Source organism: Columba livia, chromosome 15 (assembly GCF_036013475.1).
Source record: "Columba livia isolate bColLiv1 breed racing homer chromosome 15, bColLiv1.pat.W.v2, whole genome shotgun sequence".
Classification (NCBI taxonomy): Eukaryota; Metazoa; Chordata; class Aves; order Columbiformes; family Columbidae; genus Columba; species Columba livia.
In genome coordinates, this window is record NC_088616.1 from 13,268,667 (window position 1) to 13,281,143 (window position 12,477).

Genomic DNA, 12,477 nt, shown 5'->3' on the forward strand with positions numbered 1-12,477 from the left:
GGTATTTCAGTGGCTGCTTTATGGAACGTGCAGCGTCTTTTACATGGGGGCAGAGCTTGGGGGTCAGTATGGGGCTGGTCATGCTGCCAAGGGGGGGTTGGTGCCTCCCAGCAGCTCAGGAGGGACGGGCTGGCAGAAGTGGGGCTCCTCCATCATCCCTCCCCATAGACAATGTAGGAAACTCTCCGAAATTAGGTGTGATGGAGGTGGGGGGGGGACACATGAAACTCAGAGGGTTTGTCCAAAAAAAGGGCTGGGCTGCAGAACCCTCCCACTGATTTCACTCCCTTCACCCCAGCAGGGTTTCCTGGGGTTACTCCTTTCTGCAACAACACTCTAATCCCTCTGCTCCCAGGGAAACACAAGGGAAATCCACCACCATTAGACTGGAGCAAGCAAACACCTCCAACCCTTCCAAAAACCCTCTCCAGCTTCTAGGTCAAAGTTTGCCTAACTTCTCATTGTAGTGATGATTTGCTCAGCCCTTCTGCAGGCTTCCTCCTCCTCTTTCCAAGGCACCACGGCCAACTTCAACACACCCAACCTGACAGTGGATTCAGCATCCAGCTTTTAGCGCCATTCCCTGATTTTTCCAGGCTCCAGGCAAAGGGAGGTTGGATGCCTTTGCCCCAGGGAAGTGGGAGTTAAGTTACTCTCCCAGCGCTGCCAAGTGAAAATGGAACTCCTCCAAGCAAGCATCGTCAGCTCGAGGACTCCAGAAATAAATGCATTAATGAGTCACTCCTCCAAGGAGATCACTGGCAAGGAAGGCAAGATGCCCCACAACCTGGGCTGGCTCCGCTGCCTGTGCAACTTCTTTGGGGGAAATTACTCCTGGGAGAAATAAGGACGTAAGGTTCAGTGTCCACACCAGGTGTGCTGCCCTGGGAGCGCAGCGTGCGGCCACACAGGGCTGCTTCGACCCAGAGCCAGTCTGGCCAGGTAGATTTGAGCAGGTCAAAATGCTACCCCCTCACAAAACAGGACGAGGGACCCCTGAGGGCAGCCACAAGCTGCCCTGTGGCCATCATGGCTCCTCCGGGCACGGATCCTTCCAGAGGAAGGGCTGGAAAAAGTCCGCTTTGTTTGGAGGAGGGGAGGAAAGGCTTCCCAAGAGTCTCTCCCATCTCTTTTGCCAGAACCTCCAAAACACACTTCTAGGATTTGCTGAGGAAAAGCATCTTGTATTGGAAGAAACCACCTGTTACACAATCAAACACAGCACAGGACGGATCAGAGGTGGACTTTGCTGAGGTACCATCTATCTACCATGGCTGTGTTGCTCTCCCTCTGGGACACCAGCAGGTAATGCTATTTTCTATCTATTGCATCCCAGATCAGAGGTTTTGCTAAGCAGATGACCCTGGTGAGCCTAAAGATTCAGCAATATTTGCAGCAAGGTCCAGGTTCTCACAGCCCACTCAGTGATGCACATCCCTGTGTAAACCAGGATGTCCCCATGGGCACCCTGGACTGAAGGCCACACCAGCGTCCCCTTGGGGTGCAGAGGAGGATGATGGATTCCTCTCTCCTCCCTGCTCTCATACCTGCAACACGTAGCCCTCCCGGGCGCTCTGCTCCCGGCCCAGTGCCACTTTCAGCTGGTCCTGCAGGTGCCGGTTCTGCTCCAGGAGCTCCAGGGCCTCCTTCTGCTTCTGCTCCAGCTGGAGGGACACAAACAGAGACAGCGGCCAGGGAGTGGGCGGGGGCTCGGCCATAAGGAACAACCAGCTCAGAGGGGACGCAGAACAGAATAAACAGCGATTCTGATGCCTCCGCTGCTTTGCTCTGCTCTGGGATTTCATTTTGCCAAGGAAAATCCCTCCCCCCAAGAGAACTAAGCTACGTATTAGTTTAATTCATAAACCTCACTGCAGCGAAGGATGAAGGGCACCAGCTCGTGCCAGGCGTGACCCAGACAAATCCCAGCCCGGTTCAGATCAGCAATACTCCTGGTTACTTCACGCCTGCTCCCCTTTCATTCCTGCTAATACACCTTAATCCCAACTAACAACAACCTTTGTTATCCCAGGCATGGACTTCTGCCAAGTGAACTGAGTCTCCTCCTTTCTTTTCCTAAAATCGTAAGATTGTTCGAAGTAGGCTCCACAAAAATGAACCTTTGTGGTGTGTGCTACAACTCCAGCCAGTTCGTAGTTTTGCAGACACAAATCTCTACAGCTGCAGAGACACACAGAATTAGGAGCTTGAATTTCGAGTCTGGTTGATACCCGTCAATTATACCCGGCTAACAACCAACAGAAGCGTTGGCTGCGTTGGCTGCAGAGGCAGTAATGAAGTCAGGGGGTAACGAAGTCCTACCCTTGCAAGAACAGCCCTTCCTGCAGCTGTGGGAACGTGAAAGGTGCTGGCAGAGCTTTATGGGAACGGACACAGATCTGTGCCTGCCAGCTCCCCAGGGGACCCTACAGCAACCCCACTCATTGCTATTATGAAGTAGGAACAAATGCAGATTTTCTAAGCCTGGCTCAGGCTTTCTGCAGGGGCCTGGAGGCCATTTCGGCAGGCAGCCTGCACCCCACACACCCCGCTTTACCTCCTTCTCCAGCAGTGTGGTCAAGTGCTGCTTCGCCAGCCCCTCGTCCTGGTCCTCGGCGTGGGCGAGGTGCAGGGGTGCGATGGGGATCTGCTTCTCCTCCCGCAGCGGGGTGGTCTCCACCTGGTGCCAGCGCTGCTCGATCTCCACGTGGACGTTTTGCGGTTTGATGTCCGCCGGGACGGGCAGGATTCGGTCCACCTCCATCCTCAGCACCTCTTCTGACCCTGCCCCGTCCACAGCATCGATCATCTCGAAGCGCTTGCGCCGTTCCTCCCGCCGCCGGGCCCGCTCCCGCTCCAGCTCTCCCGGGTCAGCGTCAGTGGCACCAGCGTCCTTGGAGAAGGCGGCAGAGCCGCTCTTGGAGGAGTCTGCGGCATTTGCACGCTCCTGTGCCAGAGCTTGCTGGATGGGGCGAAATTCAGCCCAGTCAAAGGTCTTGGACCGTCCTTCTCGCCGGCGCTCCCGGGCACGGCTCCGCTTCTGCTCGGGGTCCAGCTCAGCTTGCTCTGCATCTGGCTTCTCGCTTGCCTTTGGACCAGTCTCAAAGGAAGAGCTTGTTTTGCTTTTCTCTTCCGGCAGGGAGCTGCAAGGAGAGAGAGGGTGAAGGAAAGCGTCAGTGGGTGCTCGAGGCGGCCAGGTGCTCCCACGCATGCCTCCAAGAGCTGGGTGGAGAGGGGCTGCTGGAAGCCCAAGCCAATGCCACGTGGGTGCCCCCCAGCCCATCTCCTGTCACCTCTCGGGTGCAGGAGCTGTCGCTGCCCTTCCCCGGGGTTGTGCTGGTGTGCAAAGCCTTGGTGCAAGCGGCACCCCCCGGAGAGCAGCAGCTCATCCCGACCTCGCTCCTCCTCGGCAGCCACCCCAGGGCTGGTGACCGTGACCCACGGCCAAGGCAGCAACCCCGAACCGTCCTGCCAGGCGGGGAAGAGGCTCCAAAAGCTCCTCCAGCACCCGCTGGTGGGCTCACCGCCCGCAGGGCTCCGTGCACACACACCGGTCGACATGGCCAACGTCACTTGCTGGGAGGATGCCACCAGTCCCACCAGTGTCAGTCTGGCTGCAGGGTGGAGACGCACGGAGCAGCTCCCAGAGGTCTCAGGTAACGGGGGGAAGGTTTTGTTCCTTGAGCTTGGCAAAGTCAGGTACTAATGGGTCGAAAACTTCTCCCTGCCGCTATCTGCACTGAAGGCACAGATCTCCCCTGGGGAAACCAGCCTCAGGGGCAGCGCTGTGACATGGGGGCTGGATGCCGTATGGTGTAGCAAGGAGAGCAAGAGTTATTCAGCACATGGCAGAAGTCACTGAAAATGCTGATTTCTCAAGCAAGGAATGGTTTTCTTTAGTGCTGAGTTAGAGGGTGGTGGGTTGAGAGGGGAGACATACTTGTCAAGCAGGGGAAAGTTAATAGGGAAAGGCAATACCGTTGCCAACCTAATCCATAATGCAGTATTAGCTTATTAAACGTAGACATGCCAGCCTTGGAACATGCAGATCAAAATTAAAAAAAAGAAAATAGCAGTATGCTGAGTTTGCAGAGGAAGCCCAGCCCAAAGGGCTGAACCCTCTTTACTATCACAAGCCCCCGAGATGCCTCCTGAGGCACAGCCAGACTGATTCCTGGCGTTCCCCCTTCCAGCACTACCACAGCACCTCCCCAGGCTCCAGCCTCCAGCGCAGCTTCCACGAGCTTTCTAGAAGAGCTGGAAAGCTGCTCCCCCAGTGCTTTGCTGTGGGCAAACCACCATTGCTGGGGCTCTGAGCCCTGCAACCGTGTGCACCGAAGCTGCCGAGGGCCGGGGGAGCAGCAGCAGCATCGCAGCTTCTCCATAACACAGCCCAGCTCCCGCAGCCAACAACCTCGCGTGTGCCCAGAACAAGGAATGGAGCAGAAGAGATGACTCTGCATGGGGCCAGGGTTAGTATCTTCCGATGCACTTTCACCCAGGATCAAACCACAGGCTCTGTAGAGCTGGGTTTAAGAAACTCTGGCAGTTACAGGTTAAACCAGCTCGGATATAATCCCTGCTTCAGCTCAGCCACTTGCAGCTAGTAAAATAAACCCAAAAGGCGCCACAATGATACCTTCTTGCTTCTCAACTATTTGAAGATAGTGCATGACTGCAAAGCCAGGCACTTCATCTGGAGTCAGTGGGTGATTACAGCTGCCTTTTCAATAAGAGATGGAGTCTTAAAATGGAGAAGAGCACAAGGGAAAAAGGGGTCCTGGGGCCTGTCGGACATTGCTGAGAAACAGAAATTACACTGCTCTAAATACCACATGGAAGAATCTCAGCATTTCTAGAGGTGTCGTCTCTCACAGGCTCATTTCTCCTCTGCTGCTTTCCAAAGGACGTGGGATGTGTGTCAGGGAGCGCAGGGACGGCCGCTGGGAATCGGGCAAAGAGACTCACAAGACTGGCCCAAAGTTTCTCATTTCATCTCCCGGCAAGTGTGCCACGGCTATTAATTCTGCTGAAGCATTTCACGTCTCCTCCATCCCAGACAAATTAATTTACATCACACGGGAGGGGGGGTTCTTTGCCTCACAATGTTATTTATAGGTCAAAACAAAAAGGTGTTTTTTTAAATACAGGTGGCTTTGGGAGGAGTGCAAGTTGTGAGCAGTGAAGCATGTGAAGGTTGCAGGGAACTGGGGGGCACTGGAGAACTCAGCCTCACCGGGCTGGGAGCCAAACAAGGACCCAGCGCCAAAGAAGCCACCTTCTTTCTTTGTGGGTATTTCATATCTGCATGAACATCATTAGCGGGGTGTAATTAGTGCCTCTGCAGATTGCAGGGCATTGCTGAGGGCAGGGAGCAGCGCAGCACCTGCCCCCTCCCTGGCTGCTGACACACGTAGCAATATAAACAGTAATTAGGACTTGAGTAACTGAGAAAACGTGTGTTTGGCTCGGTGGAGAAACGGCAGTGGGTTAAAGAGACACGGTGAAGGGCTGCAGGTGGCCCTGGGGACGGGGAGAACGTTGCCCTCCCGGCAGAGCCGAGCATCCAGAATAATGCCCCTCTCATGCTGCGCCGATGTTTGCCACCTCCCCATCAGGAGCCTTTGTCTGTCTGTCCTTCGGCTTTCCAGCAGCCCCGTCTGTAAGCCACTCCCCAGGTGCGGATATTAATGATGTATCCAAATCCAGGCGGGACGGGCTGGGACACCCCACACACCCCCATGCCGTGGCAAAAGGTTTTCGAGCAGGCACCGGGTGAACGCAGCCCCCACGCACGGCACAGCCCTTCCCAGCTCTAACCCCATCCAAAACCAGCGTGGTGGAAAATGACAGAAATGCACCTATAATTCCCTTTTCTCCAGCTCAAGATTGAGATTCCCGGTTCTGTTTATGCAGCGTAACAAGTTACTGCCCAACCGGTACCTGCGCTTGGACCCTCTCACTGGGGTAAGCCAAGTCTAACCCCTTTGCGTGGGCTCAGAGCAGATGCAGAGCACAAGACCATCGTGCTGCAGTAACCTGTTAGGCTAGAAATATATCTGGCTCTTTAAAGGCTGAGAGGTCCCCTCAAATTTCCTTGGTCTTCATCTTCATATCTAGTCACATCGGAAGATACCAGTGTGGGGAAATCAAGTGTCAAGATCAGGTTGCTTCTTCCCTTCTCTCTGGCTTTTATTCAAAGAAAAACAAAAAAACGAGGGGAAAAAAAGAAAAGAAAGAAAAATAAATGGAAACTGCAGGACTTCCCATCCGAAGTGCAGGAAAGGAGGAGCATGCAGTGAATCACAAGATATACAAACCACAAAACGTTTATACAGGAGAGAACACAGTTTTCCAACCTGGGCTTCAGCACGGATAGTTTCAAAGAGAAGTTTTTCCTGGGATTGCATGGAAATCAAACATACAGAGGAGTGAGGAGAGAGGCGGCTTCCCCAGCACCCCCGCGAGATCCACCAGAGCTCAGGCAGGGCTGGGAGATGGTGGCCGAGCACCAAGCGGGATGGGGAAGGAGAGGCTGGAGCATCTCCAGGTCAACAGCACCGGGTGAGAAGAGCCATTCTGTCAACGTGGGGGACAAACCTGGCAAAAAACCTGCTCGTTGTGGCTATGGTAGGGGCAGGAGACGGAGTTAATGGTGCGGCCGCGTCCACGAAGCCTGTAAGAGGTGGCCTGTACGAGCGTGGCTGGCACAATTAGCTGTGAGGAGGTCAAACGCCCTTTACCCGCAGTCGCAAGCGCTCACAGAAGGGACTCTGTGAAGCAGGGGGGTCCCTTCCTCTGGCTCTGATGGCAGGAGGAGATGCGAGCATTACTAAAATGTAAGGAGAAGGAGCTGCGGCAGCTATCTGGAAGATCAAGAGGAGGGAAGAGGATTTTCTGGCTGGAGTTTAAAATATAACAGAGCCAAAACAGCTTCTCAATTGAACCCTGGGCTTGTGCTGCCATGACCCACGGAGGGGACGGGCAGCTCGTGCTGAACAGTAGCCAGAGGAAAGGGAGAACCCGGCACAACTGAATCCAAGTGGTTTCACAATACCTGGTGGGAATCCAGAGGAGCCTTGATATAGGAACAGTATTTCATATTCCTACGCACAAATTAAAGCCACATTTTCAACCCTCTTTGCAATCTGCCCGTGTAAAAGTAACTCAGCGTATCAGCATCCCCACAAAGCGTATACAAATTAAGCCCAGAGAGAGGGATGGTGAGAAAAGAGCCACAGCTTCCAGGAACAGACAGGCTCAGAAAGAGGAAAGAAAGGGGCTCAGGGAAGAATTACTCCTGCACAGCAAACCAGACAATTGCAGGGGCTGCTCGACTCCCCCCTTTACCTTGTGACATCAGGAGCAGTGGTGGGGCGAACGTGCTTCATGATGGTCTGTATCCAGTTGCGGCGAATGCCCGACGTCATGGCCGAGAGGGTGAACTCCCCTTCCTTTGTCTAGGGAGAGAGCGGAACCGGCTCAGAGCAGCTGATTGCACCCACCAGCACCTTTCCACCCCCAATATACCATCCTGCACCCAGCCCTGAGCACCCAGTGCCACAGCCCCCCCAGTACGTTCACAGTGGGAATTCATGTTTCTCAGCAATCAGGATAGTTTTGCTGTAGCTGAGACCTTAAGGTTGAGACAAAACTTTCCCTTCTCCCCCTTCATTTTTTATGGACCAAAAAACTGGTTCCCAAACCCAAGGCCACATCTCTCTGGAGCACTGTGAGGGATGCTGGGTGGTCCCTCTCAGATGTCTGGGGAGATGAGCATCCCCAGGCAGCGGCACAGCACGAGCAGCCCCATCGAGCATCCTGCTAGTTGGACTCTTCCTCCTCCCCATGTTTTGCTTACATGGATCTGGAAGCCGTAGTTTCGCTGAACTGGGTACTCAGTAACATCGTAGCACGTGGATAAATCGATTTCTCCATCCAGGTCAGCTGCCTGGAGAGGGAAGAGGTAGAATAAGTTGTAATGCTTTGCAACGCCAAAGCATGGTGGGCTCGCAAGGAGGCACGCGGCAGGTCCTGGAGAAGCACAAAGCCCTGAAGAGTGATGCTCCAGGACCTCGGCATCTGGGAAGACAACCTGCCCAGGGTCATTTTGGGAGCTCCCCTAGGCGCAGAGCGATAGTTTGCACACGGATCAGGATGACACTTACCTCCTCCGCCACGGAATCCCGGTAGTATCTCAGGCTCTGGTCGGTCAGCACAAACCAGTGCTTCTTCCACTGGGGAACAACCAAGACAGGAGAGTTACAATCCTGCTCCTTTGCCATCAGCAGAGCCTGGGCAGTTTGTCACAGGCCACCTGGCAGAGACATTTCGCAGCCTCTCCCCTCCCAGCTCCACACCCAGCTTCACCAAGAGGCTTTCCTGGGGGAAAAGGGAGACCCGAGCAGGCAGCAATGCAAGGGACACCGTGACGGATTGCACTGCCAGGACAAGGATTTCCTCATCAATGCTGCAATGGCAGAGCACCAGACCCCAGCAACATCAGCCCTGCGTGTGACAGTGAAACACTGCGAGAGCACGGGACAGCTGGAGCTTTCTCATTAGCTCCACTGGTAGGATGATGCTTTTAGTGGCTGCATTTAAAGCCTTGGAGAAACCTTTTTTAGTTTAAAAAAGAAACAAACAGTAAAACATTCATGTCTTATCTGCAGTAGATACAGATTGAGTTGGAGTCTATTCCTGGTCCTTGCTCTATACAAATACACTTCTGCACGCTCCCAGCGAGGTACAGGCTTACCCAAGGCAGCTTCCAGTTAACAATCACTCGCTGCAGCAGCTGATTTCCCCTCCGGCTGCCCACAGATGTGCCCTCAGCCCCCAGGACATGACAAGTTTTCCCTCAATGGGCTGAGCGGGATGGAAGGAAACCCAGGGAAGGGGCAGTCTGCAAACAGCCACGGCACCCGTGCTGCTGCGGCATCAGTGCCCCTGCAGCACATCCCGCATCCCTCCGGGAACGACGGGAGGAAAGCGGCAGTGGCTGCTTCCCTCAGTGCCAACTCAGAGAGGCATTTATTTATCTCTTGGCCTTGTTATTTCCCCGGCACTCAAGAGACCTTATCTGAGCCTCATTACTGACGCCAAAGAGGTTGCTGGGTCGCAAAGGAGATGAGACTAAGAGAGCTGGAACACGAAAACAGTGCTGCTACCCAAGGTGCCCTGGCTTCCTAGAAACTACGACACGATACCCAGCTGTGGGCTTTGAAACTTCCCCAGAACAGAGCACCAGCTACTCCTGCTCCAAGGCGAACACTGTTTGCACAGAGTTTGCACACAACCGCTGCTGCCAGGCTGCAGAGCTGCACTAATTCCCTGTCACTGCTCTGCCCAAGTGCCTACAGCCGGCTTCTCCCATCTGGAGCACAGCCCAATGCTGATCTATTCTGTCAGCTGCTGGAGACCGGGACCAACCGCGGCACCAAAGACTGAGACGAAGACCAGAGCTCCCCCCAGACTCACCTGCCCGTCCTCGTACTGCTTTGTCAACCAGCCCTTCTTGAAGTTCAGCAGGTCGGGCTGCAAGAGAGGAGAGAGGTGATCAGAGGGGATGGGAAGAAGCATCTGCACCCAGAGTCACAGAATCATTTTGGTTGGAAAAGACCCTCAAGATCATTGAGTTTAACCATTAACCCACCCCTGGCACTACCCCATGTCCCTGAGAACCTCATCTCTGTCTGTTCAACCCCTCCAGGGATGGTGACTCCAGCACTGCCCTGGGCAGCCTGTTCCAATGCCCCACAGCCCTTTTTGAGAAGAAACTGTTCTCAAGATCCAAACTCAGCCTCCCCTGGTGCAACTTGAGGTTGTTTCCTCTCGTCCCGTCGCTTGTTCTTTGGGAAAAGAGACCAACACCCTCCACGCTACAACCTCCTTTTGGCAGCTATAGAGAGTGATCTGAAGACAACAGCAGTGGCTTGATAAAACACAGCGCAGCAATAAAAGAGACCGGCAACAGTTAAATTCATAGAATAGTTTGCGTTGGAAGGGACCTTTAAAGGTCATTTAGTCCAAACTGGATCATTATACTGTGTGGTGGCTTAATGTTCACTCCTGGGTGGAACAGAGACCTGTTGTACCATTTATTCAGGCTGTTCCCTTCCTCGCACTTCTCTTGCAATTTCCTACTGCTACACCAGCATTACGGAGGAAGATATAAGGAATGAGCAAGACTGCGGGCAGTCTTTTCCCTCTATTATGTATTACAAAAGACAAAATATGTGCTGCTGATGCAAGGCTGCAGGGTTCAAAACAAGAGTGAGTTCCCAAGGCTGGAAATGCAGGGAATCCCAGCACCGAGTCACCCAAACAACACCGGCTCTCTCCTTCAAAAGTGGGTGCATTGGGATGCTGGAGCTCTGAGAAAAGGAACCAAGACCGTGTGTGATAACTCCCGCCAGCCCTGCCCAAGCGTAGGGAAGGATGTGGTGGCAATGCTTTCCTCACCAAAAGCCGAGTTCCTCCAGCTGTTGCACGTGCTGCGGAGCAGAGGAGGAAAGGACAGCGGTGTGTGAAACGCAGCTGCGGCCTCTGGAACAGGCAGCAATGGAAAACTGGGGTCTGGAAGCCTGTTCCATCAAAGCCGGGCCGTATGGCAGCATCGCGCATTTGAGGGCTCCCACAGTGGCAGGAACCCAGCCCCGCTCCACAAAAACACAAGGGAAAGTAAATGCCACCCTGCCCTTCCCAAATCCCTTGAGAATCAGAGGAGGGAGCAGACAGACGCCAGCGTGAGCAGCCCCGGCTGTGATGGGGCTGCAGGCAATAAACAGAGTCCCATCAGGACCTGCTGACGAGGCAGTGATAAGCCACAAACAAACTACAAAGAAAACTGCATCTGCACTCACTACATCCATCTCTGAAGTGGGCTATGAGAGCTGGGCATCCTCAGCTCAGCCCTGATTCACCCTGAGAGACTGATACCATCACTCGCCAGCTGCTTCTCTGCCAACATGCAGATGGGATCATTCTTCCAGGATCTGGGTCCTGTTTAAAGGTCTTTTCTGTACAACAGGAGAGTGTCAAGCAAAGGATGTACATTTTGGATCAAAACCAACCAGCTCCCAACCATGCACTTCACAGAGAAGGAAAACAGAAGGACTGCAAGTACTACAGTTGCTCATGGACTTGTTATTTATCAAGTGAGAAGAAGCACAGGGCAAGAATCTTCTGCAAAAGCAGATAAACCCCTCCTTGGAAGTCTGGGACCTGCTGCCACCAAAGGGTGTGGACATTAGAAACCAAAACCAGATGAAACACTTGATGGAACAGGCATCCATGCAGTGCGAGCCACAGCTCGGCTGTAACCCACCAAAGCTAAACAGGGATGAACTCTCCCTCGGCTTTTATCCTGGCAGAAAACCGATCTGATCTGACACAGTGATCCCGATGGGCAAGCAGGAGTCTCGCAATTACAGTCACAAGTAAGCAGGAGTGCAGGTTTTTCTTATGTTGCTACTTTTATAGCCGGAGTGGCACAACGAAGGCTATTTCATACAAGGAAAAGGTTTTCATCCCACTGACCGTGATGATTTTCTTGCCTTCACCAGATGAGGTGCATTGCTACTCGATGTGCACTTCTTGCACCTTTTTATTACCACCAAGAATTTAAAAATCGCTCTTGTGTCTCCACAAGTCTACATAAAAAGCTACTACAGAAATGCTAAGCTACTGCATTTTTCTGAGAAGTCCTTCAACAGACGCTGTCTGTCCATGAAAAATGTCGCTCGTATTTACAATGGCTGTGTAATCTTTTTGAGAGATTGGCAAGTGTATTTATTTTGTTCCTACAGAAGGGTGGTGAGAGAGAGGAAGGCGTTTTGTGTTTATTCTGTACTGTTTGCCTCCAGGTCTGGTGAGCATTTGAAATATGCAGAGGGAGGAAAAAGCTCAGGAGGGCAGGTTGAGCCCTTCCTCGCAGCCTTCATCCCGCCTGCAAGTGCATAAATATCAAGGCAGAGGCATTAGAAAACTAGGCCATGTGTTAAGCTCTCCTTAACACATCAAGTGTGAAGCCGAGTCACCAAAACCTGCTCCTGGCTATGGGGAAGAACCAGACAGTCCAGTTTTCACTGGACCTGCCCAGGAATTGCCTCGCACGTCCTCCCCACGGCAGAGGACACAGTGGCTCACCGTCATGGAGGACTCCGTGGACCTTCTGTCCAGCGACTTTGCCCGGCGATGAGGGGACAGAGGAGATGCAGAGACATCCAGGATGGAGCCCACAGCTGCAGCTTCACAAGTGAAGTCCTGTGTAAACACCATTAGCCCAGATCAGCGCAGGAACTAGGGCAGCAAGTCCTGCTCTCTTGGCTCATGGCATAAAAATCCACATATTTAAGGGGCATCTCAGGCTCAGAACAAGCGTCATTTCATTGCCAGTACTTCTTTTTTTGTCCTCTCAGGCATTAGTTTGTTCCCAATACATCTAAGTATATCTGGGACTCTCAAGACTGCCTG

The 12,477-nt window shown here is 53.2% G+C and overlaps 1 protein-coding gene across 10 annotated transcripts in view; it reads right to left on the reverse strand.

The window, feature by feature from the left end:
• Positions 1-12,477, reverse strand: part of MPRIP (myosin phosphatase Rho interacting protein) — a 75,481-nt gene that overhangs the window by 17,413 nt on the left and 45,591 nt on the right. For 5 of the 10 annotated variants that reach the window (XM_065031341.1, XM_065031343.1, XM_065031342.1 and 2 more), the window contains exons 9-16: positions 12,151-12,267; positions 9,481-9,537; positions 8,169-8,237; positions 7,862-7,951; positions 7,351-7,460; positions 6,360-6,398; positions 2,558-3,143; positions 1,548-1,664 (exon numbers count right to left, since the gene is read on the reverse strand). In XM_065031341.1, the coding sequence (XP_064887413.1) occupies positions 1,548-1,664; positions 2,558-3,143; positions 6,360-6,398; positions 7,351-7,460; positions 7,862-7,951; positions 8,169-8,237; positions 9,481-9,537; positions 12,151-12,267 (1,185 nt within the window). The remainder of the gene's footprint in view (positions 1-1,547; positions 1,665-2,557; positions 3,144-6,359; positions 6,399-7,350; positions 7,461-7,861; positions 7,952-8,168; positions 8,238-9,480; positions 9,538-12,150; positions 12,268-12,477) is intronic. The other 5 variants (XM_065031340.1, XM_065031344.1, XM_065031347.1 and 2 more) reach the window with 1 other exon arrangement.